The 26,990-nt window shown below is 40.0% G+C and overlaps 1 protein-coding gene across 1 annotated transcript in view; it reads left to right on the top strand.

The window, feature by feature from the left end:
- Positions 1-26,628, top strand: part of LOC133132806 (alpha-2-macroglobulin-like) — a 34,367-nt gene extending 7,739 nt beyond the window's left edge. The window contains exons 7-36 of the mRNA XM_061248549.1: positions 626-710; positions 813-924; positions 2,665-2,779; positions 3,290-3,402; positions 4,049-4,204; positions 5,221-5,430; positions 6,049-6,112; positions 6,252-6,397; positions 6,884-7,033; positions 8,214-8,369; positions 9,910-10,009; positions 10,797-10,932; positions 12,478-12,703; positions 13,460-13,586; positions 13,785-13,906; positions 15,587-15,638; positions 15,936-16,019; positions 17,074-17,250; positions 17,466-17,547; positions 18,109-18,265; positions 18,543-18,617; positions 20,318-20,480; positions 21,003-21,193; positions 21,306-21,521; positions 21,727-21,848; positions 22,257-22,347; positions 22,950-23,018; positions 24,098-24,203; positions 25,594-25,635; positions 26,476-26,628. Of these exons, the coding sequence (XP_061104533.1) occupies positions 626-710; positions 813-924; positions 2,665-2,779; positions 3,290-3,402; positions 4,049-4,204; positions 5,221-5,430; positions 6,049-6,112; positions 6,252-6,397; positions 6,884-7,033; positions 8,214-8,369; positions 9,910-10,009; positions 10,797-10,932; positions 12,478-12,703; positions 13,460-13,586; positions 13,785-13,906; positions 15,587-15,638; positions 15,936-16,019; positions 17,074-17,250; positions 17,466-17,547; positions 18,109-18,265; positions 18,543-18,617; positions 20,318-20,480; positions 21,003-21,193; positions 21,306-21,521; positions 21,727-21,848; positions 22,257-22,347; positions 22,950-23,018; positions 24,098-24,203; positions 25,594-25,635; positions 26,476-26,498 (3,668 nt within the window). The 3' untranslated portion in view covers positions 26,499-26,628. The remainder of the gene's footprint in view (positions 1-625; positions 711-812; positions 925-2,664; positions 2,780-3,289; positions 3,403-4,048; positions 4,205-5,220; positions 5,431-6,048; positions 6,113-6,251; positions 6,398-6,883; positions 7,034-8,213; positions 8,370-9,909; positions 10,010-10,796; positions 10,933-12,477; positions 12,704-13,459; positions 13,587-13,784; positions 13,907-15,586; positions 15,639-15,935; positions 16,020-17,073; positions 17,251-17,465; positions 17,548-18,108; positions 18,266-18,542; positions 18,618-20,317; positions 20,481-21,002; positions 21,194-21,305; positions 21,522-21,726; positions 21,849-22,256; positions 22,348-22,949; positions 23,019-24,097; positions 24,204-25,593; positions 25,636-26,475) is intronic.
- The last annotated feature ends 362 nt before the right edge of the window (positions 26,629-26,990 follow it).

Below are 26,990 nucleotides of genomic sequence, written 5' to 3'. Positions count from 1 at the left end.
CATGTGGTCACAGAATAATTTTTTCTCTTGCCAACACAATTACAGTTTACAGAGCAATGTGCTGAAGCCTCTAAGAGGAACTGGTATAGTGAAAAACAACCAAAATGAATGAAACTGGACAAGGCAATAGAGATTTTTCTCAAGCATCACATTTTGAGCTATCCAATTATATGATAGTTTAAACTTTCCAGGATATTGTTTGGTATAATATAATTGCAGGGTTTGGCTTGACAAGACAAGATCTGGCATTATGCAGATAATCTTATTTTGAGTGTTCTAAAGTATTTGTTTTGTTATAGGCGGTGGCCTGTAGCGTTGTGATTAAGGTATATTACTGGGACACGCAAGGTTGGTGGTTCGATCCCTGGTCTAGCCACAATAAGATCCGCATAGCCGTTGGGCCCTTGAGCAAGGGATTTTCTCCTGCTTAGTCTAATCAACTGTATGTCGCTCTGGATAAGAGCATCTGCCAAATGCCATTAATGAAATGTAATATGATGTCTTGATATTTATATAAACTGTATTTATATGGTCATTTTTGACAGTAAGAATTTTTAAAATACATGCCCTTTGCAGAAATATTTGGACTCCACTGAGGCCTGTTTTTATCTGTTTCATATTTTAGTCCTGCCAAAGTTTGAGGTTATCGTCCTCTTCCCTGATGTCATATTTGCCCAAGACAAAAACGCAACAATAAAGATTTGTGGGAAGTAAGTAAGAAAAGCTGTATTTGCCTTGACTAAAATTTAAATGAATCTCATCTTATGAAGTGGGATTGTGGTCTTAGTCAGTGGCTGTTTATTGTTGTCCAGGTACACCTATGGGAAACCTGTCCTGGGTTCTGTTAAGGCCACAGCGTGCATCAAGCCTCAGAGGAGGAGGTTTTCGCATCATCAATATTGTAGGGAAGAGTCTACTACGAGGGTAAGAGAACAATAACATAAGGGCCTAATTTAATATGAAGCATCATTGGATGTGAAGTCATACCATTGTTAAAAATGTTGTTATATTACATCCAAAAAACTCCCAAAAACGGCAGATTTCTTGATGTGATCTTGATCTTGATCACTCATGCCCATTCCTCAGATTCCTCAGACAACCTGGTGGACAGAGGGTGAAATGGTGCAGCACCAGGGTGTAATCCCTTTAATAATTCCTGTAAAGGCTATTTTAAGTTGCTCCAATGAAACATTCCAAGCGGCTTTGAAAAGTACATTAAGGCAACACTGCATATTCAGTGCAGTCCATACATATTTGGATACTGACACAATTTCTGTTGGATTTGAAATGAAACAATGAATACAATGTTAGGGTCCAGACTGACCGCTTTAATAGAAGGGTATTTACGACCATATCCAGTGGTACTTGCAGAAATTTGCTTAATTTTCTAAAGCCTAATAAAATGGAAATAGTCCAACCTGCTTATTAGGATGCTTGCATTTGGTATTTCCTTGTCAGAAAAATGTTGTAATAATGTTTTGCCAATATCCCAAGGACATTTTAAAACTAGCTAGCAATCCAAATCTAATTCGGGAATGGATAGGCTACGTTCATGTTAGCTGGTTAAATCTTGGGAGTGCACAGTAGCCGCCATCTTTTTTTTATGAACCAATATATAAATGCAAATAACCACACATTACAACAGTGGTATGCAGAACAGCATCTCTGAACACCTAATTTATCAAACCTCTTAGTTGATAGGCTACAGCAGCAGAACACTTCATTTGTCTAAAAAATAGATGCTCACTGAGTGTATTTAACCTAAAATCGTAAGAAAATCCACATGTTCACATTTACATGAAATTTGGCTTTTTATGTGTGAAAATAACAATTTCACAGGTGAATTAACCTTTTTACTTGTGAATTAAAAATTCACATATAGAAATAATTGACTTTTTCAAATTTTCAACATTCTGTTCATGAGGCTTACCAATGGTTTACCTTGCAGTGAGTCCTCTGAGGGTATGCTCTGAGTCTTCTCTTTATTTTAGTCTTTGACTCGTATGCCTACTGCATATCCTGGAGAGTGTTCTTGATCTGCTCAACAGCTGAAATGGGTTTTTTCTTCACAAATGAAAGTATCCTTCGGTCATCCACTACAGTGCTCTTCCATGGTCTCCCAGGTTGTTTCCTATTGCTGAGCTCACCAGTGCCTTCTTGCTTCTTAAAAATGTAGCAAAGAATTGTTTGCCTATTTTTCCACCCCATGATGGTCTGCTCTACTGGCCACTGACCGTTCTTTCAACAAACTTAAAATGCAAATTCCACATCGAGAATCAATTGTATGTATCTCCTATGCATGAAGTAATGACACAGCACCACACAGCTGACCAGGAACAGCTGAGCAGTCAATTGCCCAGTTACTCTTGGTCCGCCAAATTATTTGAACTTTCTATTACACTGTGTGATAACTGCACAATTATCAGGTGCCTGATTAAGCAGCACAAATGCTTTTGTTCAGTGAGATGGAGAATAAATATGTTGACTGATATCTTTCCTCATATCTTTTCCCCTACCCATCTAGCCAGCACCAAATATTGTCTAAATGACACATTCACTTAACACTGGCACATGGGGAGACATAGTTAACTAGCTAGCATCTTTTAACCTGATTCTAATGATTATGCTCAGAATATTCCTGACCTCTGCCTTTGTTTGGCCTAGACTGACAAGACCGGATGTGCAACAATCTTTCTCATTGCGACAGACGAGATGTACCTTTCCCCAAATACTCAACATAGCCTTACTGTGGATGGCAAGATGGAGGAAGATGGAACAGGTAGGAGTTATGTGATTTTTTCTTTGTTTTTATTTTATTTTAATTAAGTTGAATGAATAAGCATTCTCCAAGAGAAAAAAAATCTTCCACCAAAACAAATCCCTACCAAACTGACTGGATGGTATCACAAAATAAAACAATATCTCTATGCAAACAGCTAGAAGAATGACTAAAACACTTAAATTCTCATGAGTTGCTTCAGAACTTGCAGTGAACAGAAATGCTTTTGAAAGAGTTTTTTCTTTCTTGTTTTTTTTTTTGACGTTATTCCAGTTTCAGTGATTTTTTTTATTGGTATTTTTGTGTGAATATTTTTGACTTTTCCTTTTCCTTTTAAATAAAATTGCAGAATAATTGCATGCTGCAAGGAAATTATTTTGTGTGGGTTTTTTTTTTTTCAAAGAAATGGCTTTAAAATAACTTTAAAATACTGGCAGCGAAGGGATCTTCTGTGCAGTGATACTCTGGTGCCAGACAGCAACAGGGCAATGACTGACTGTTTCTTTTTAGGTGTTGTTTTGACAGGCTCTGGCAGTAAAAACATAATCACAGGGGGAAAAATTCATATTGAGTTTCAAGACACTCCGTCATCTTTCAAGCCAGGAATAAACTATGAGGGAAAGGTAACCATCCACCTTTTCCAGTGAGAAAATGCAGATCCCATGAGCTTGAATTGCTGAGGCCATCATAAATTTCTAATGGACCTATGACTAAGAAAATGTCTTATTTGGTTTCTTATTTGACCAGAAATTGGCACAAACTGAATTTCATAGTCATGGCTCTTTTGTGTGTGATAGTGATAGTCTGACAGAGTATTGGCATACAATTGGGGCGCTAAGCTTTTGTAAGCAAACAATGAATAAATTTGGTACCTGATAACAATTACACTGTACAGCTTTAACTGCACATGCCTTTTTAGAGAATATCTGGAATTTTCCTCTGTTGCAGTGGAACATGGATTCAAACCGATTTGAATATCCCTTGAATAAATTTTATATGTGCGAAATCAGATGAATGTGTCTCTGGGTCACTTTTTTTGGTCACATTTCTGATTTCACATTGAATAATACAGGCAGAAAAGCAATGATTGATACATGGAAATGTTTATAAGCAAAGTACCATTCCTGGGCTCTTTCACTTTTCATGTAAAGCATCTTTGAGTATCATAAAAAGCACTCTTTAAATAAAATGTATTATTTTTATTTTGTGTTTGTTTCATAGATTTATGGCTGTTTGAATTTGCTAAAATGAATTTGTCACACTTTTCAGATCATTGTGAAAGGTTCCTCTTCCTCTATTGCCAACAAGCCCATCTTCCTCCATGGACCCAAGGGGGCTACATGGAAATTGACCACTGACAGTGAGGGTGTGGCCCACTTCTCACTGGACACCAGTGGTTGGTTGGAAGAAAGTGCCAACCTAATTGTAAGACCCCATTCCCTCTCTCTTTCTTTTTGCTTGCACATATTTTCCTGAAACTGCCAGCACAGTCACCCTCACACAATTCATGGCTGAAGACAGGTTGAATGTGTGGACCCTCAAAGTGACATATATTAATTTCTATTCATAGGCTGTAACAAAAAAAGAACATGGACAAAGTGACTGTGATTTCCATGGGCTTCAAAACAATGTTTTTGTATTGTATGTTGTAGATATTGGAGCCAGAGATTGTGCAGTTGGGAAAAGGTGGGATTCTTGTAAGGTCATGAAGTCTGGGCCGGGTCTACGTAAGCTCATGGGATACTGCCTCCTTGAGTGATGTGCAGTGACAAGGCAGTGACGCAAGCTGTCCCTGATTGGTCCACAAAATATTGAAATATTGTCTAAATGGCACAATCACTTAACACTGGCACATGGGGAGACATTAGATGAAGAAAAACACCTATTGCGAGTGCATATTCTTGTGGGACAAAATTATTGGCTTTATTTTGACAACTGTATTGGTATCATTAACTTGCACTGAAATGGGTGGCTGAAAGACTGGAGCCAACCACGCTGCCAATAGAGGCCAAAGTCTCTCAACAAGACCTGGGGCCATATTTAGAAACATCTTAAGATGAAAAGTAGCTCCAACCAACCAAATTATAAAATAGTGGGCCTATCAGTCCTAACTTTAGGCCTCTTACGCTTTTGGTCAAAGAGTAATTCATAAAGCATTGTCACTCCACCAGCTCCTAAATCTGAAATGTTAGGGGTAGTCAAGAGGACTCCAAAGACCAAATCACAAACAGTCCTAAGATAGCTGATGCTGGCAATCTGCTTTGCAAGTCAGTGGTTTAGAAACATTTAACATCAAGCTTTTAAAATGGTATTGTGTCAAGTGTGAGGGTATTAGAATAACTCTTGGTATGGTGAAAAGTTTTCTGAACATGGCCCCTGGAAGTGAGCTTCAAACATGCAGCCCAGTCTTAGCTTTTTTTTTTTCACCTCACTGAATACAGGCGAGTTGTAATGAAGAGTCAACACAAATACACAGCACATGCTCAGCAGGCCATACAGCCTCCATATTTTATTCGAAGAGCAAGAGCTTCCTGAGTATCAAGCATGCAAAAGAATCACTTCCTTGTGATCAGGACAACCAAGTCCTGGTGCATTATATCATCCAAGGGCATGAGCTTAAGGAGAAGAAGACTCTTGACTTTTTCTACTTGGTGAGTTCTTGTCTGATTTTCAATTTTGCATGTAGGGATTTTACTTACTGGAATGTGTTCTGAGGCCCCTAGACTGAATTGAAAAATATGTGTTAAGACAGTGAAACAAAGAGGAAAAAGAAAGGCAGAAACAAGCTTCAAATTGTGGTGTCCTACATGAGAGACTATCATGCTAAGCACCACACTAAATCTGCTGGGAGCGAACGCCGCCTTGTTCCCATACAAGGCTGATGTCTAGGCTTGTTGAATTTTGGCTCCACCTCCTGACTTCATCTCCTCCTTTTTTTGCTTGAGCACCTGAAAGAACCAATCACATCTAATTCTGTTCTCAGAACGCAGTCCAGTAACTAAAACTCCTATTACCTTCAATTTTGATGTTTCCATTTATATTGATTAATCATTTTCAGATGGGAGTGGATGGGGCTTACGTATGGCATTCATTTGCCCTCATACGTTACACTGTCAGATTAACATATTGGATACAGGTTTGCTTTCCAAACTGCAATGAGTGCTTTGGGCTGGAATGCAGAGAAAGTGTTTCTTTAGGTTTAGGTTACATGAAGCAACTGCCCACCTCCAGTTCAGCTAACTCCTGGTTTCCCCTCTCCTGTCATCCAGGTTTTGTCCAAAGGGAGCATTGTGCAGCACGGGCGTTTTGAAGTGATGCTGAATGAAGCAGAAGGTGACATTCCCTTGAGAAATGATTGCTCTTCTCAGCAGAATTATATTTCCGAGATGCTCAAGGGAGAACTGTGCCACTATATCATAAAATCATGTGTCATAAGTCAGAGACAAACATTTCCCATTCTTTTTCATTCCAGTTAAGAGAGGGGAGTTGTCTTTCTCCCTGAAGCGGACAGGAGATCTGGCCCCTCATGCCCAGGTGGTGGTGTACACAGTGCTGCCTGATGGAGAGGTTGTGGCAGACAGCTACGACTTTCCCATCCAGTTATGCTTCAAGAACAAGGTAAACTGTACCTGTAAAATGGAAATAAACAATCAGAATGTGTTGCAGCTCCACAGAAAGCACTTCTACAACTAAAACTCCAAAGTAAAAAAGACTGAAATGGGACTCAACTGGTAAAATAAATAAGAGGCCATGAATACGCCACACATTTTCATAAACAGAACCAGATGGTTAACCGCACAGTATTTACCATTCACTGTTTGCTTTTATTGATTTATACTTTGACTGTGTAATAAAGTGAACAGTGTGGGTGGGTGATGCCTATAACTCAGCTGCCAAGGCTTAAGAGATTTATTTCCCGTCTTTTGCCTTTTAATCACATTACAGCTGACGGTTTCTCTCCAAAGCCACTCATGAACATACTTTCTGAAGTGAGCAATTTTCCCTTGCTGTGAATGCAGGAAGCAGCACTAGCAAGAACAGAACAAGATGGCAAAAATGTGTGTAATGTCCTCCCGCAATTACTCAGTGTGTGTTCTGTTTCAGGTGTCTCTCCAGTTCTCCTCCACCCAGGAGCTCCCCGGAGGGAAGGTGTTTTTGGAGCTGCAGGCCCAGCCGGGGTCACTGTGCTCCCTGAGGGCCATCGACCAGAGTGTCCTTCTCATGAGACCAGGCAAGGAGCTGAGTGCACAGGAGGTGAGCTGAGACCCTGAACAGTCATAGCCATGACTTGATACATTTCAGTAAGGGATGTGTACTTTGCGTTTTTAACCTTGTGTGGGTGTGTTGACTCAGCTTGTGCAACAGAGAAAGAGACAATATTGTCATATGGACAGGGGTACTGTCCTGTTTTTAAATAAAGAATTGAATTTGGAAAGTCCAATTTGCAAACTATGTATGCTCACATAGGGCCCTGCTGCTGTCTTGAGAGAATGAAAGCCATCTGTGGTTCTCCTCCAAAACATGGGCCTGCCAGCAACTGCTTCTGCTTCTTTTTCACTCTACAACCGCAAACCACCCACGAGCAGATCAGGGGTGGAGTATGTGTGCAACGATGAGCAAAGAATGCTATGTTCCTACCACCTGTATAGTCCCATATCCCTGAGTGACATAAAGCCAATCGTCCGCCACCCCTTTGGGCTTCTGGCCGTAGTCGGCACTGACATGGGTCAAACGAGACCATGATGCTCATTCATGTGACACAAGCATCACTCTTATGGAGCGAACTACCCAGTAACTACCTTTCTGTGCTTTGTCATGGTGTCTTGTAACCCCATGTGGGAGGGGCCACTTGAGTGGTATGACACATTAATAAATAAATAAATAAATAAATAAATAAATAAATAAATAAATAAATAAATGCATACATACAATGTGATAGTTACTCACTTCACTCTTTCTTATTCAGTCTCTCACAATCTTTCTCTTTCTCATTTACTCAATCTCTCTCATACGCACACATACTGCTCACACACAGACGCACACACAGCAGAATATTATGAATGTTAGCAGCAATAATGAAGCCCACATTTAGAATGGCTACGTCAGTCATGAATCTTAATTGCGATCCAACTCCTCAAAAAACATAGTCATTGTTATGCTGGCAGTTTACCCTTCATGAAATTTTTACAAACACATTTTAAAGCATTTTCACAAGCCCTTCATGTACTTTGTGATGTCGTGTTATGAGTGTTCAACCATCCTCAACCATCAGCCATGGACAAAAAACATTTCCATCATTTTATTAAAAATATAATTTAATGTGTTTTACAGTGATTGGAACCTTTTGCCAAGCAGCAACCATTAGTCAAGCAGCTTATGATTCATCCCATTCCCACTTTCATTTTGCTATTTATTTCTATCTGAACTCTTTCAGGTCTATGGGAAGTTGCCTGTCAAGAAGTTGCTTGGCTATCCACATATTCTCCAGGACAGGGATCCCCCTCCCTGCCTTTCCCTTACACCAGGGCACCCAGATAGCTTCTACCACCGACCAGAAAGCCAGAAAACGGATCTCTATGGCATCTTTGAGGTAAGCATCTTGAATCCTGCATCATGTTGGGCATCTAAATACACCTGCAGCTGAACCAGTTAATAATGGTTTGGTTTGGAATTTGAATGAATTTACTTGATTACGTGATTAAATACTCAAAATACTCAATGCCATCAGATATAGCCAACAGTGCAAACGTATAACACGTTGTTAATGAGAGAGGTCAGAGGTGAAGGGCCAGACTGGTTGAAGCTGACAGGAAGGTGACAGTAATGCAAATAACAACACATTACAACAGTGGTATGCGGAAGAGCATCTCTGAACACACAATGTGTCAAACCTCTAAGTTGATAGGCCACAGCAGCAAAAGGCCAATGAGTCTAAAAAATAAGTAATAAATAACTAATAAAGTGGTCACTGAGTGTATGTTTGCATTGGTTGGCACTTCCATTCAAAATAGCAAATTCCAAACCTCAATATATCAAAACCAATCTCAATGCCATTTCTATGACAATGGCAACAGGCTCACCAAGTACTGATTTTGGTATTGCTATTTTGCGGCATTTCTATGTTATGGATACCCTTGATTGTTTTGTTTCACATTTCTGAATGGTACAAACCTCTTCTTTCATTTAAGTCTTCAACCATGTGTGTGCAGTAAATTGAGATATTGAAACTTTTATGTACAAATTCGGTGGAAATTGCCCTCTAGGTGGGATGCAAAGCGTAAAGGGTTAACTCTCTCAGACCCTCATGTTCCGGCTCTGAGAAAAATATCACTTCTCTTAATAGTTTTTGGGTCTAAAATCAGAATAAAAATAAAAAACACATTTTAATAGTATTCCTTTCATAAGTATTTTTTTTTTTGTCAATGGACAGAAGGACATAACAGTTGCAATGTCTGTCGTGTACTGTAGAAATTAAAACATTACAACAAGTATTTGGCAGTGATACAATTTCTGTTGGTTTGCCTTTGAAATGAAATTAATTGTTAAATAAAATTAAATATTAATGAATAAGTGTAAAACTTCAGCTTTAATTTCAGGTTAATTACATTCATATCATGTCTATGTAGGAATTACAGCCCTTTTATACATAACATAACATTCGAGGTGCATGGTTTCAAAGGTGTTTCAGATTAGTCTGCCGTGTTCAATCGCTTCCTTAGTGCGATGACCTCTACAGTTGATAGGCACAGAATTCTGGCCATAATGACGAAAAAACTCGAAACACCTGTCCGCCAGATCAGAAACCAAAGGCAGGTGTGGATGAAACTACTATTTAGGAACAAGAACAGATTGGCCAGGTTACAGTATGCAGTACGAGTTCTGGAAGACTTTTTTTTCGTAACAGTGTTGCGCAATTTTAGCTCACTACTTCAACTTAGCCTACTGCTACAGTAAGGCTTAGCTTAATTCTGGTCATATTAGCAATGTCTGCCGTCAAATAATGGTTCCCCACCCAATGAAATCAGAGCTGGCGCCAGTGCATGGGGTTGGGGGACAACATGTTTTTTTACTGTTTGCTTGTTGTCTCTGTCAATTTAATGATGAACATTTAAACTTTTCATATCTTGAAGGCAGTTGGTGTTAAAGCCCTGACCAACTCAGGCATGCAAAAACCTGTTCCCTGCTTTTACATGGAGAGGAGAACTATGGGTTCACCAGGAGTTGGAAGAGGTATGATGAGCTTTGCTTTTCCTTTGGCTGCTATGGTACTGAAACATGGTGGTTGAATCTGACACTTGACACTTGTTTAGGCAGTGTAGGGTCCTCGCACAGGCCACCAAATAAAGTGGGGACTTTACACTCTATGAAATGGTCTGGAAGATTATTAGAAACATATACATATCCTTGCATGGGGTGCACAAATTGTGTGGGATATGCCCCTACCTACATGCTACGTGTAGATTGCTAGGATTGATACATACAATGTTTCGCAGTAATAATCCTGATGTATGGCGCCAATCAATGTTATGTAGCAGTATCACTGCAAAAAGTAATCAGTGTTAAAAAAATCAATATCTTGTGTGGCCACCCTTTGCTTTGATTACAGCATTTAATCGTTCATATATATTTTTTTCTATTTATTCACTCGTTAAACCATTCCATATGGTTTCAAGTTCATTCCAAAGAGATTCTTCCGAACAAATTTATTTATCTTGGATTGATGGTCAATTTCATTGGGCGCATGCTTGATAAATGAGGCCCTCTGTGTCTAAAATATGAGTATTTTAATGTTGGGCCCTGTTGAGGCAAACTTGAAAAACAAATCAAAAGGGTGTCTTCAGGAATCTCAAGAATAGGCGTACAAGGTACTCAGCGCTATAAATGATCAACGTTCTGACAAGGAACAAGACTGAGGTTAATGGCGAAATTATACTTTAATTTGCTGTAAATGTTTACATTTATTTGTACATTTTGTATGTGTTTATTTGTTTATTTTCTCTTTTCTTCTTTTGCGGAGATTGGGATGATGATTTGATACTTTTCCGCACTACATCCACAAGTTACAGAGGTAAAGGAAAGAAAATCATCAAACTCACAGAAACCATTCGCACGTTCTTTCCTGAGACCTGGATTTGGGACCTGGTAACGGTGGGGTGTGTATCATTAACCAAGGGAATATCAAATATTATCAATTACATTACATTTACATTATTGGCATTTGGCAGACGCTCTTATCCAGAGCGACGTACAACAAAGTGCATACCCATAACCAGGGGTAAGTGCGCTGAAAGACCCTAGAGGGAAGTCCATTTTCAATTGCTACCTGTACAACAAAGATAAGGACCAGGGCCACATTTAAAAAAAAAAAAAAAAAAAACAACAAGGCAAAAGTGACCAAACTTAACTATCCAAATACTGCTTACCTAGCCAACTAAAAATACCGAAACACTACGTAAATCACAAAGACAACAATTAAGGTTCACAGGGAGGTAGGGAGGGATGGGGAGAGGTGCTGCTTGAAGAGGTGCGTCTTCAGTTTGCGCTTGAAGGTGGGGAGAGATTCTACAGTTCTGACCTCAACGGGGAGTTTGTTCCACCACCGTGGAGCCAGAACAGACAGTAGTCGTGAGTGTGAGGTGGAGGTTCGGAGAGGGGGAGGTGCCAAGCGGCCTGTGGAGGCTGAACGAAGAGGTCTGGCAGGGGTGTAGGGTCTGATGATTTTTTGTAGGTAAGTTGGGAAGACCCCTTAACTGCTTGGAACATTGTTGTCTTCACTCGATTTGCTATGCTCCTGTAATGGTATTTTAAAAGTCTCCGAGATCTAATTGGGATTTTAAAACTCTCACTCAGATTTAATTGATTCAACATTTCATATGCAACACTTTCTTCGCGAAATTTCTGTTATGCCATTCCAAATGCATTAACGTTAGCTAGCTTGCTAGTTCACATTGCACCAGACGACATTGCCACACAAAAGTCATTTGTTTTTTTTGTATACGTTTATCAAGACATTGCCAGATAATGTTCAGTTATTGAAATTATGAGTCATCATTTGCTTCGCCAGGGTTTGGTGGTCTTGCTGGCATTTCAATCCGAGGATGTTGCCTAAGTTGTATTTTTTATTTATTTTTTCCTTCCAAAATCAAAGGACACTTTAAACTCACTCATTTTATTTTACTTTGGTAGGCTAATAACGTTGAGATGATGATAATGTCAAGTTACGTTCATTTCGATTACAAAGTAGATAATGGTGATCTAGAAACGCTATTGCTAGTGCTATTAAAAGACCTGATAAATTTTCCATTGTCAGGTAATACAATGCTATACATGGTAACCATAGGCCTAGTTACTGTATATTGTCACTGAGTTAGCTAAGCAACTTGGTGTTCACACATGCTATATTTAATCATTTTTAATTTATAATTCATAAACATCTCAGGAACTGCTTCATAACTTTGAATTATTTCTTGAGGGAAAAAATGTTCAACAAAATGCGTCACTGCTCCTATTGTTCAGGTTAGCTAACCACATACTGCACTCCCTTCACAACAGTGACAATCATTTGTATTTTTTTGCTGAGCTAACACTATTCTGCAGGCATAAGGTAGCCAGCTTTCCTCAGTGAAAGACAAGGAAAGTAAGCACAAATTGACACTATTTCCTGATGTGCTCAGCCCCTTTCTCCTCTCTTCTAACAGAGATTCAGGCAGAGTAAAAGTGGAGCAAACCATCCCGGACACTATTACCAAATGGGCAGCAAGTGGATTCTGCAACTCTCCCGCAGGATTCGGGCTGGCCACCAACACAATCCTCACGGCCTTCCAGCCCTTCTTTGTGAGCCTGACGCTGCCATACTCTGTCATCCGTGAAGAGATGTTCCCACTGAAGGCCACTGTCTTCAACTACCTCTCCAAGTGCATCATGGTGAGCCACTGCTCGGTGCACAGCCATGGTTATACCATGACCCACAAAAGCAGTACATATACTCAGTGAGCACTTTATTATGTAGTTATTAGCACTTATTTATTAGTCGTATTAGTCTTCTGCTGCTGTAGTCAGAACTCTCCTCATATCGCTCAGGCTAGCCAGGGTAGGTTCCATGAGATCGGTATGCTAACGTTAGTTTTTTTGTTGGAGTGTCATGTGATCACCTGGATGGGTGGCTGCCCATACACCAGTCTCTGTGTTCAAGGGTGGAGTTTCCGTGCCCATTATCTTCTGGGTAACCAAGAAGTCACTGCACATGTTTGTTTTGAGAAGTTTAGCCCCATATTTAGGAAACAGCTTCACCGGGGAATAGGTTGCAACAAGCCATATACTCTACACCATACAATGGTCTTCATATTGATTAAGAAAACTACTGTAAACTGCTAGTTTAGAGTAACAGTCGTGAAATTTCATACTGTGTCATTAGGTTCAAGTTCTCTTTATTTCTGGAAATATGACACATTAAATTAGCATGTGAGATATACTTGTCTGGACAATAACTAATACATTTTTTAAAGGGATTTATAATAAATTGGATTGCAGTGGCGATTTCAGATCAAGATCTGTCAGCAGGCCAAGAGCTACCACTGGTGAAGAGGAGAAAAGGGCAGGGGAATGTGGCCTTGATGGGATAATGGACTGTTCTCTTCTTTAATTCTCCTTCTTACCATTTGTGTTTATCCTGTTTCACAGGTGCATGTCAGCCTGAGAGAGTCGGCACAGTTCACAAGCCAGCCGTGCGATGGCTGCCAGTATAAGCGATGTCTCTGTGGTGAGGAGAGTGAGACCTTCACCTGGATCGTCACCGCCACCACTTTGGGTGAGTCACAGTGCCCCCTCAGGTTGGCTTATTGTGGGCTCTACACGCGGCTTAACCTTTAGTTTGGAAAATAATACAAGAATCAATTGTTGGTTAGAAATTTGTATCCATGAAGCCAGTAAAATACCCCCCCTTTCACAAAACTGCTCCCCTTTCCCCTTGTGGCTTTACATGAGGCTCTATCATACCCTCTCTAAGGTCGGGTGAACATTACAGTAAGTGCAGAGGCCCTGAACACTGAGGAGCTATGTGGCAATGAGGTGGTCACCGTGCCAGAGAGGGGACGAATCGACACTGTTGTCCGTACACTGCTTGTGGAGGTGAGACACCACACAGCCATCTATGATCTATCTATAATTAAGAACAGACAAAGCATGGTAAGACTGCATTCTCACAAGAATAATACTGCCTCCACTGTCCAGTAAGTCTACAAGTCTTTTTAAAATTGCATTTATTTGAATTAATGAGCAACCAAATTAGACAGTAGGGGATTTAACATATATATAAAAATGAGCAAATCATTAAAATTACAATGAACAATCCCAGCTGTAGCTCAAGAACCCAATGTCTGATCCTCACCAAATTTGGTACACAGATGTAGTCCATAATTCCATAATTATGTGGACACCTGTTGATTTTGGCAGGTAATACTCTAGGTGATACTAGAAGATGCAAATAAGTTTAAATTCCTGTTACTCTTAAGGGGCGCTATAGCAGCTATATCATCTATGCAGGATTTCAAAGAGTGTCGCTCTTTCGCTGTTGTTAATGGAGAATCCTAAATCCTTAAGTAGATCCTACTCCTTCAGATGAACTACCTTTCTTTAAGAAAGAATGTTGGCAACTATTTTGATTTTCCACCATTTAAAAATTTTTGAAAAACGAGATTTTTGTTTCTTCTACAAAATTGATCCAGTCGACAAAGTAGATGCATAGGGTAGCCCCGATAACTTTATCACTTTTTTTTGATGCAGCAAACCTTTTGCCCATGACATGTAAACCAATTGTTATGAGCGTGGACATATTTACTAAAACAAATGATTCTGACAAGTTGCTGTATCAGGGGTATCCTATTGGTAAATAACCAATATTATTCTTAAGGATGACAGTTAATGTCATGCTCTCATGTTTGTTTATTGTTGAAGTTGTTGAGAATGAGATTCATACATTGTAATCATATTCAAAATACTGGTATTACGACCAGTCCCCTTGGCTTGTCGCAACACAAAATGGGAAAACAACATTGATTAAAAAAAATAGATAAATTTAACAAAAGGATCAAACCAAACAATATGGGCAGCATGGAACCCTGATGGTAGCTGTTTCTTTTTTCGAGTTCCTCCCTCAGGAGTCTTCATATAGGGTTCCCCACAGGTGCTCCCAATCCTCCAATCAAAGTTAAAACCACCCAGCACACCAGACTCATTCTACTAGGGACAGACTACATTACATTACATTACATTACATTACATTAATGGCATTTGGCAGACGCTCTTATCCAGAGCGACGTACAGTTGATTAGACTAAGCAGGAGACAATCCTCCCGTAGAGCAATGCAGGGTTAAGGGCCTTGCTCAAGGGCCCAACGGCTGTGCAGATCTTATTGTGGCTACACCGGGGTTAGAACCACTTGTGTGTCCCAGTCATTTACCTTAACCACTACACTACAGGCTGCCCCTAGGCTTGGGGCATAACAACTGGGAATACATTGCAATAAATGTTAAACCATTCTGCCTGTACAGCACACTGTTAATAGCAACTTCATTCAAGGCACTTTTATTTACTGTTGTATTCGTTTTACCAACAAATGTTGTAAAATCTATCGTATATATTTTATTTATAAGAAATATTGCAGAGATTCTGAAATGGGAAATGTATAGTCCTCATATTTAACATTTAATATTCTGTGATGTGCGGACAAGTACTGGATATGATACAGTATTATGCTAAGGTTTTAGACATGGTGTTTGAATATGCCCTGATTTGTGTCTCTTTTTCAGCCTGAGGGCACTGAACAGTCCATCAGTCACAATGCACTGCTGTGTCCTCAAGGTCTCAATCTTTTCCCTCTCTCCTACAACTGCAAAAATATCCATGCAAAACTGGAACAAATCAAGAACACATTTACATTGTTATTGTAGCATGAAGATGCTCTTTCAAAAAACAGGAAGTTTAAAAATCATCCTTGATTCAAATATATTTTTTCATTTATAAAATTTCCCTTAAAGACGTCAATTACATGACTGTGGAATTGTTTCTTAGCAAACTGCTTTACAGTGCAGTGATGGTGGGAAAGCTGGGTGGAGCTCTTGATTCTGTCTGCCTGTATGTTGCGTCTCACTCCACCAGAGGGAGCTGTGGAGAAGGCTGTTTCTCTGGAGCTGCCAGAAGTTTTTGTGGAGGGTTCTGCCAAAGCCTTTCTTTCCGTCCTGGGTGAGCAAACTCTCCCTTCCTACTCAGCATTTTATACTTGAAATGAAGTTCTACTTCAGGATGGGCACCTGTCTGACCAGCAAACAAAAGAAATGCAGGTGGTGGTACTACTTGAACCCTCAACATTGCATTCCAGATACCTCCCAACTATGACCTTCCAACTAGGAAACATAGATTGGAATGGTCCATTGACTCGGAATTACGAGTCGGAAAGTCGGTCTCAGTGTCTGGCTCAGAATTACGAGTTGTCAAGTAGGAGGAAACTGACATTATTCAAACTGAAGTGCAATTACCTAAACTTCACTTAAAGTCCAAGTATGGTAAAGTATAAAATAATCCATCCATCCATCCATTACCTTAACCCGCTTATCCTGAACAAGGTCGCAGGGGGGCTGGAGCCTATCCCAGCATACATTGGGCGAAAGGCAGGAATACACCCTGGACAGGTCGCCAGTCCATCGCAGGGCACACACACCATTCACTCACACACTCATACCTATGGGCAATTTAGACTCTCCAATCAGCCTAACCTGCATGTCTTTGACCTGTGGGAGGAAACCGGAGTACCCGGAGGAAACCCACACAGACACGGGGAGAACATGCAAACTCTGCACAGAGAGGCCCCGGCCGACGGGGATGCGAACCCAGGACCTCCTTGCTGTGAGGCGGCAGTGCTACCCACTGCACCATCCGTGCCGCCGTATAAAATAATACTCCAGAGAATTATTTTTTTATATGGGATTAGTAATCCTTTGATGCTCTGGCCTTAAAACTTCCTTTACAAAATAGGTTTTTGATAGGGGACTGCTAGGTATCCCAAAAAAATCCCATTGTTCAATGACGTGCTTTCTATTTTGATGGCCGAAATACATAAAAAGTTAATTGGAAAAAATTGTAATTATTAAGTATTTTGTTTTTAAAATATATGGAAAAACATATACTATCATATCCTTCATGAGATCAATTATATGAGAAACTATTAAACTAGAAAGTTTAACAAAAGTGTTTGGTATATGAATGTATGTATTGACCAGGTGTCTGCCTACTCTGACAGGCGATCTGATGGGCCGTGCCATGAAGAATCTGGACAGCCTGTTGGCTATGCCATATGGCTGTGGAGAACAGAACATGCTGCTTTTTGCCCCCAACATCTATATCCTCAGGTACCTGGAGACCACAGAACAGCTGACATCGAAGATCAAGAACAAGGCCATTACCTTCCTGGAGAGTGGTGAGAGGGACATGGTTGGGCTCTACAGCCGGTATCTCATTGGCTGGCTATTATATTGTGGAGGGATCACAAGGTTGCCTGACTTGGAAATGTGCTCAGATTGCTTTAACAGCATCCAAGCACATCCACACAGAGATTATATGTTTATCTTCTCTGTAGCAATATACAAATGGGGGGGGGGGTACCAGCTTCTCAGTAATCTCGGTTTTCTGCAGGATATCAGCGGGAGCTGAACTACAAGCATAATGATGGCTCCTACAGTGCCTTTGGAGAGAGCGACTCTTCAGGGAACACCTGGTTAGTCTGAGTGTCCACCTCAGTCTCACACAGAGGAGGGAGTCCCGTCACCGCCCTTCACCTGCGCACAGACACAGTGAACACCATTACAGTATGAGCATGCGCAATGTGTGTGATTACTAGGGGTTATGATTGTCAAATTTTTGTTCCAATCCAATACTTTTGCTCACCTAATAAGGGGGTGTTTAACAAATCAAGATTCAAATACCGGGAATTAAAAGCTGAAATTCGGACCTGTCATCTCATGTCCATATTTTGACCTCAAACCCAATTGTCTTCAGTGTATAGTAAAAACAACGGAATTGCCCTTGCTGTTTCAATATGTTTGGAGGGGACTGTAAGTCAATATTGAAATGCAGTTGCTTTCTCTAATTTTGCTGATGCTCAATACATACCATAATAACCCCATACAATGTAGTCTGAATCCATTCAGTCACAATTTACCTTTACAGTCACTTTAAGAAGCTCTAACCGGCAAGACACCACACACAAAATTTGACATTTATCTCCCACCCTAGTACAGGGTTTCGAAGCTGACATTTGCAGTATCTGTGTGTCCAGGCTCACTGCATTTGTGATGAAGTCTTTTGGAGGCGCAACGCAATACATCTTCATTGACCCAAAATACATTACCAGTGCCAAGGTATGGCTCAGCCAGCAGCAACAAGAAGATGGCTGCATAAAGTCTGTGGGGAAGCTCTTTAGCAATGGAATGAAGGTGAGCTGAAAGAGAATACACAGAAATGCACACACACACAATCACGTATAAGCAGCTGCACAGACAGTATCTCACATTTGCAGTCATACCAGCAAGCAAAAAGACACACACACAAATGAGAGGATGCTCTCTTCCATATTATACAATAGCTCTCTTCCCCTGTGGATATGTTGATGCGATCTTCACGGATCTGCATATTTCATACATACAGTACCTTCTATGTCTGTGTCTCCAGAACTCCCCAGTCTTTGCAATGGTATGTTGTGTCCACTTACAGGGTGGAGTCAGCGATGAGGTGATGTTGACAGCCTATGTTACCGCAGCACTCCTTGAGCTGGGCACTAACAGCACTGTGAGTACACCATCAAACCTGGACGACATCTGTACTGTATCTGTAATCTAGTGTTCTATATCATGAACACTGATATATTTGAGGCTAGCGAGTCCCGCAGGTCTTTTCACAGAAGTGATTTGGGTGTTTGATAAGACTTTTAATCACAGAAATGAAATAGTAAATTTAGAAATGTGTTCAGTTTTTACTCAGGTTCCCTTTTTCTCATATTATATTTTGTCTAATGACACAATGAAACCAGTCTGTGTGAAAATACTAAATAATACAGGAAATCTGGAAAGGGGCAAAAGCGGCTCTGTATATATTCTTCTCACACTGCCCCATTTGTATAACCGATTCTGACCGGTAGAAAAGACAAAATCATGACGCCATTAGCGATGAGAAACTTAGGATTCAAAATAATGGCGTTATATTTAAGCGTTATGGAACGACCGTGGTATATCGTTGTTATTGGCACAGCTAGCGGGGTGGTTCGTGTCGTGCCGTTAAACCCCCTAGCTGTACAACGGTTACCACATTTATCTTTCAAAATTTCACTGAAGAAAGAAGAGACAAACTTTAAATAAATGAATTTTTAATGGAACTATATTTTAAGGTAAATGTATTCTTCCGGGCGGCACGGATGGTGCAGTGGGTAGCACTGCCGCCTCACAGCAAGGAGGTCCTGGGTTCGAATCCCCGTCGGCCAGGGCCTCTCTGTGCGGAGTTTGCATGTTCTCCCCGTGTCTGCGTGGGTTTCCTCCGGGTACTCCGGTTTCCTCCCACAGGTCAAAGACATGCAGGTTAGGCCGATTGGAGAGTCTAAATTGCCCGTAGGCATGAGTGTGTGAGTGAATGGTGCGTGTGCCCTGCGATGGACTGGCGACCTTCAGCTAAAGGATAAGCGGGTTCAGATAATGGATGGATGGATGGATGTATTCTTCTGCTGAACAGCAGAAGTTGGCTGCTAAGAAACGGTATTGTGAACGTTAGCTATCAATAATGTATCCCCCACTCCACTATCGAAGCAACGGCATTAACGTTTGCTAGCGTTAGTAGGAATAATGTATCACCACTGCACTAACCTTAGCTAAGCAACCCTATTCCAATCATGTATAACCACTGCATTAACGTTAGCTAGCTTCCTAGTTTACGTTACACCAGACGACACTGACACACTCAAGTCATTTGTTTTTGTCGGGGACCTGGTATTTCGATCCGAGGATGTTGCCTAAAAGTTTTATTTTGTTCGTTCCTGCTCCTTTCCAAATCAAAGGACACTTTAAACTCACTCATTAATTTTACTTTGGTAGGCAACTAAAGGCGAGACGAAGTATTTGTTTTTTGCACTCTAGAGACTAATGTGTGTGAAAATCCTGGAAGATCAGCAATTCCAGAAACATTGAGCCCGTTTTGCACCATCAATCATACCACGGTTGAAATCACTGAGATTAAATTTTCCCAATTTTTATGGTTGATGTGAACATTAATTGAAGCTCCTGACCTGTATCTGCGTTATTTTTTGCATTGCACTGATGCCACACAATTGGCTAATTAGATGATCGCATGAATGCGTAATAAAATCCTAATAAAGTGCTCAGCAAGTGTATATGCTGCAAAATATCGCATATTTTGCAGCATATACAATAGCAACTATTAGAATATTAATAGTTACAGTATATTACATCGATTTATGCATTTTAATATTCTTTGTGTGTCAGGATCCCATGGTGCACAGGAGCCTGTCATGTCTGAGACTGGCCTCAGATCAGATCAACAGCACTTATGCCACTGCCCTGCTCTCCTACACCTTCACCCTGGCCGGGGACATTGAAATGAGGACTCGTCTCATTGGCCGTTTGGGCGAAGTGGCCATTATCACAGGCATCTGCCCCTCTCTCTCTGTCAACACTTTCTAGCACCACAGTTTATAACACCACAGGTTGCAGCTTTTCACGGTTTCATTGTCAGAGACACATGCACCTTAAAAACTGCAGCTTGTTTCTTAAGTTTTCAGTGTTGTCATATAATTGTGTTCAGCAGTGGATTTGCACAAATATCTTAGAAAGCTTCTGTTGATGATATCAACATTTTCTGTACACAATTGCACACAAGAATGTGACCAATCTAATGTGATCTAAGAGATCCATTTTAATTCAATGTATCTCGTTTCTAATGCTATAATCTAGGCATGAATCTAGTAACTGTTTTAATATTGAACATGACGTAACTTGAGGAGTATAACGTGCCAGTGTGTTACTGTGTAGTCTGTACCACTATGAATTTGTGGGGTGAAAAGTGTGGGTTCATTTATTTATCTCAAAGAGACTTTACCTGGTTAAATGAAGGTTAATAAAATAAATGATGAAGAGACAGACATGTTATGATCTGTGCCTCTTGTTTTAGAACAAGGTCGTCACTGGGAGCGTGCTGGGGCTTCTGGAAAAGGCTCTCTAGCAGTGGAGATGACCTCCTACGTGCTCCTAGCACTCCTCTCTGGGCCTCCCGTTGCTGACTTTGACTTGAGCTACTCCAGCTCTGTTGTTCGCTGGCTGGCAGACCAGCAGAACCCCTACGGCGGGTTCTCCTCCACACAGGTCCTCCAACTTTTTTCTCTCAAATGTTTTTTTTTTTTCATTTTGTAAGCCTGCATATATCTTTCCATCCTTTCCCCTTTTCTTCTTACCTCCCTCTTTTTATTCTCATCAGGATACAGTGGTGGCCCTGCAGGCTCTGACACTGTATGCTGCTGCCACCTACAGTAAGGGAGGTGCCAGCACAGTGATGGTGACCTCTACAGGTGGATATAAAAGGCAGTTCCGTGTGGATGAGCACAATAGACTGCTCTACCAGCAGGAGCAGCTGCAGGAGGTGCCTGGAGTCTACAGTATTAAGGCAGATGGCGAGGCTTGTGCATTTGCTCAGGTCAGCACTGGATTCTGTGGGAGCAGTTACTCTGCTGCTATCACTACTGGGCACATTGCCACCTCTGGTACTGGAGTGTAGATTAGTGCTACTATAGATCATACTCGTGATTGAAACAGTCAGGAAACAGCAGTGATGTGTCATCTTGTGACACAAAGGGTGTTCAATCATTTCTGTCTTCCTGAAATGTCTTTCTCTCTTTCAGATCTCACTGCAGTACAATATCCTCCCTCCTCCAGACTTCTCCTCCTTCACCATCAACGCCAGCGCATCAGGGGTCTGCAACAGTACAAAGAAAACATCTCTCAGAGTTGATATACTTGTCAGGTGGGGTTTGCACACCACACTTTTTGTTGTAAATATACAGACTTTCATAACATCATAACATGGTTTGCTTTGGACCAGAATGTTCTTATAGTACAACTAAGTAGCTGCTAAAATAAAGTTTAACATTTTTTATGTGCTTACACAGATCTCTTTTCCACAGAAAACTGTTATTTGATGAAGATTGAGCTAAATCTACTACAAATAAATGGTCAATAAAACTTTACACATATGACAATAAGTAGAATATAAATAGAAGGTATAATAACGAATCATAACAGGAACAATAAGAATAATAAAAAGTATAATAATAATGAATTATTATAAACTGTATACATGTATACATTTTAGAGCCACTGGCTATTTGCAAAAGTCAGAGAGAAAAGAAACAGAGCTGAATTTATTCAACAGGTACAATGGTGGGCGGGAGGAAACTAACATGGTGATCATCAGCATCCGTCTTCTGTCAGGATTCCTCCTGGATAAAAGTTCACTCACACAGGTGAGCAACTCACCGAGCACTTTGTTCGGAACATTTTTACTTTGTTACACCTACTTTTTAATGCAATTATCTAACTAGTCAATTGTGTGGCAGCAGTGCAATGCATACAATCATGTAGATATGGGTAAGGAGCTTCGGTTCACATCAACCACCAGAATGGGGAAAAAATGTAATCTAAGTGACTTTGACCGCGGAATGATTGTTGGTGGCAGACAGGGTGGTTTGAGTATCTCAGAAGCTGCTGATCTCCTGCGATTTTCATGCACGCTAGTCTCTAGAGTTTGCAAAAAAAATAATTATCCAGTGAGCAGCAGTTCTGTAGACCAAAACGCTTGTTAATGAGAGACGTCAGAGGAGAATGGCCAGAAGCTGACAGGATGGAGACAGTAACGCATATAACCACACATTACAACATTGCAGAAGAGCATCTCTGAACACACAACGCATCATAAGTCAGGACAGGCTACAGCAGTAGAAGTCTAAGAAATAGGTCTAAAGTAAGAAAATACACCAAATAACAGCTTGTACAGTGACATTAGAGTAATAAATAAGTATCTGATTTTTTATCATTTTATCATGCTTTAATGCACTCATTGCTGCAGCTGAAAGCTAGTCCCACTGTGAAGCGTGTTGAAGAGGAAGAAGGTCATGTGATCATCTATCTGGATGAGGTAAGAGTGCAACCCTAGAGTTTGTGTAGAGCAGTGTGGTCTATTCTACTGAGACTGCAACAGTGTGGTCTATTCTACTGAGACTGCAACAGTGTGGTCCATTCTACTGAGACTGCAGCAGTGTGGTCTGTTCTACTGAGACTGCGACAGTGTGGTCTACTCTACTGAGACTGCAACAGTGTGGTCTATTCTACTGATGCTGGCATTTGTGAAGGTTCAGTTAACACCCCTAGGTAAAGCTGCTGGTTGGCTCATCCTGTTAACCCCTTAAGTCTAAGTGTGGGTTTTTTGTATTCATTCCCTGTTTCACGCTGTAATTTTCACTATCGAAACAAGATACACCATTTGAAAGGGTTAAAACTTACGGTTCTGTGTAACCTATTCTAAGATGCCATTGTTTTAGTTGCAACAGTTCTTTATTTTGTAATGTGTGTGGCAAAAGTGTGTGTTGCCTTCTCTGCATTTCGGAAATCCACAGGCGACAAGAAGGTATTGTCAGTGTGTTTTTCATGGCAAGGCTCCAGCGAATAAAATCCATAATAGTTTCTAATTCTAAAAATGTGAACTCGAGAAACATTGATAAAATGTCCAATGTTTACTGGAGGAATAATAATTTTGCTGTTGCTCGACGTTTTGCAACAAAACATGTATTTTGCAATGCTTACATCTTAAGACTTCCGTTGGGGGATTTCCAAGGAATCTCTCGTCTGAGTAAATATTTCCGAGGAACATGGTGAAAACACCTCCACAATAGACAATAGACCCCATTTTATATCGGTGAGCATCAAAATACATTCTCAAAATATCTTTTTTTTATCCAGTAGCGTATAAATAAAATGCGAGCTTGCTGAAAATAAATATACAATATTTTGTGCAGCCCTAATACAAGCAGGAGGTCTCAATTTAAATAGTCCCTTATGTCAGTAATTCTAATAAAGCCTGTCATATCCCAGTAATCAATTCAACAGAATTGGGGATATTGGAATGAATACATCCCCCAACAGCAACTGCTGGCAGAAAAGCATGGTATAAACAAAGTGCAGTCATACTTACATTCAATGTTTTTGCCTTCCTAACAGCTGAAGAAGATGGCACCCATGATATACTCACTAACCATAAACGAGGATGTACCAGTGAGGAACCTGAAGCCTGCAGTGGTGAAGGTTTATGACTACTATGATAAAAGTAAGATACCAGTACCTGCTCTCTCCAATTTACTCTCACATTTCTCCATTCAGGATTAAGGGACCATTCAACTAAAAATTCAGTAGTGCCCCCTCTATGATGCACTGGTATAGATCAGAGAGTTCACCATATAGTGCAAAACTGAACCCTATTAAAGGTGTGCATGCACTCAAATTTAATTTACTCAAATGTTTTTTGCATAAAATGTCTGGCCAGATATTTCTAACAGATTTGTGTTTTTAGCTACATATTTCTACATACTCAGAATGCATACTCAGAATTCAAATGGCTTTTCATTGATGATGTTTGAAGTAGCTTTTACATTACATTTCAGTTATTTAGCACAAGGTTGTTATATGTCTCTCTATGGGACCATATCCACACAAACATGAAAAGGAAAATGCAAATCGGCAATCACATTCCATTTTCATTCCATGAAAATGACAAAAAGCGAATGATAATTCAATTGGCCCATTATTATTTAATGTTTTGGTGCCACAAGAGTGACATAAATGAAATGAAATTGCATTGTTGTTGTTTTTTTGCATTATCACACGATCATGCCAATATTGAAAATGAAAATCCAAAGGGAAACAATGCAATATCATTTGATTTATGTCACTCATGTGCCATGAAAACATTGCCAATTGTCCTAAAATATTAAATTGTTCCAAGGTATCTAAAAACTGGTTATCCCATCAACAGGTTCCCTAGTTCTACTGCGGATGCCAGCTGATAAAATATTTGTGAAAACCATCTCTTTTGTTTTACCCACATTCATTTATCACGCACATCACTGATACCTGTTCTGGAGAGCAGTGACGTAATTAAAATATTGTTTCTATATGGGCGTCCTGTTGAACAAGAAGACAATGTAGAGCCATATCATCTGTATTTTTAACCAAATAAAACACTAAAATGATTTGTATTCATAGAAAACAGCACAGGAGATAAAACGCCTTGAGGTGCACCATTATTTACAACTGACTGATTTGACAATTCAGTTTGAAACCCTTTGAGGATGCTTTCAGAGGATATTTTTAACAAAAAGAATAAGGCCACCATTCACCTTAAAAATCAAGCAGACGCACAGGTGTGAGAAAATGTGTCTTCATAATATGTTGTGATATGTGCATGTGATGGAGTTATTATGAGAACATTTGGTTGAGGCTGACCAAAGCTTGGCCGCATTAAGAGTTTCCTGACCGAATTTGCTCTATTTCATGCACGTCCCTCATTTAGGCATACTTTCACTTCATTTGACCCCCATGGTTTATAATTTGGAAAAACTATTGGTTTCACAAAATACACCGTTTTTTCCCTTGTTGTTCTTGTGCTCTGTGAGGTAGAAAAGACCCTTTACTAACGCAGCATATTCCTTGGTTGTCAGGTGATGAAGCTGTGAGTGAGTACAGCTCCCCCTGTGCACAGGGTAAGTACAGTACTATCAGTGGCCAACTTTCCACCAACAATTTGCTGCCTGTGTTAAAAACCTGCAACATCATACGCAGCTGCTTTTAGTCCCGAAATACCTCAGTCTGTCACTGCTGCATGTACTAGGCCTACTGTGCATATATTTATACCACGGCATGCATTAATACCTTATTCTGACTGGCAAATAGACATGCATATTACATCATATATACGGGATAGGAAAAACTCACTTTAAGGTGCCTATTAATACACCGAGACATACTAGCTGTTTTAACAAGGATCAATATTACATCTCCGTGATTTATTGAAGAATGATTCCATATTACATTTTACTCCAAGACAACTAATTCAAAGCCATGCATGCTAGCTTGGTTGGTCAGGATATTCCTACTAGCTTGCTAATGTTACCGTTACATTTTTTAAATCCTATTTTTGATTTCTACCTTTCTGATCTTTCTGGTCCTATTTCTTAATTTCTTATATTTAAGTCTGATTAAAAGTTTACATGCATAATATCTTTTCTGTCTTATTTTCATTGTTTGAACAACCCTGGTGTTGCTGCTACAGAAATTGTAATACTATGCTGTCTTAAAAATGTAGGAATTATATTTGTTGGCAGATGCTCAAATGCCATGTATTTGATCATTTTATTTTATAATATTTACAATTTTATTATATTTAATTTAATATTTCATATTTAATACAGAATTTAATAATATTACATATACAATTTATAAAAACATATAATGTGTAAAGGTAAGCGTGATTGTCAAGTCCTACTCCAAGCCATGCGATTGTCATGATCATATATATGCACATTGTTGTGTTTATATTGCAGGTGATGACTTAAACCAACTGTGAACGGGGGACCAGCCACATCTTTTTTGTCAGTACACTGGACAATCTTCAGATACATTCTGTATTTAATACTCATTGTTTTAATTAGGTGATATGTAATATTGAATTTTGAATTAAAGTTTGAGGAATGATGTATTGTCTCCATTTGCTTGGCTTCCTCAGATTTATTATTTTGCTCTCCTGGAACCAATGTGCAGCAGAATAAGGGTCTGACTCCTGTCAGTAAACCGGTTCATTTCAGCACGCACATGTCAAAGAGCCCTTTCTGTATGTATTTCTCCCTGTTCTGTATGTATTTCTCACATTCCAAGCTGACTGCATCAGCTTTGAAACACGATGAGGTTAAATGAACAGGACCAGATGAACTGAACCTTAGGGTTCATTTAAATGCAAGTAATGGCTCCTTACATTCTCAAAAGGTTAGTTGCAGCCATGCAGTATGAAAGACGTGCTAAAGCAAGGAGGAAAACAGACACTAAAACCTTGTTTTCTCAA

This window comes from Conger conger, chromosome 7 (assembly GCF_963514075.1).
Source record: "Conger conger chromosome 7, fConCon1.1, whole genome shotgun sequence".
NCBI classification, from domain to species: Eukaryota; Metazoa; Chordata; class Actinopteri; order Anguilliformes; family Congridae; genus Conger; species Conger conger.
This window is presented reverse-complemented; position numbering and strand designations above follow the sequence as displayed.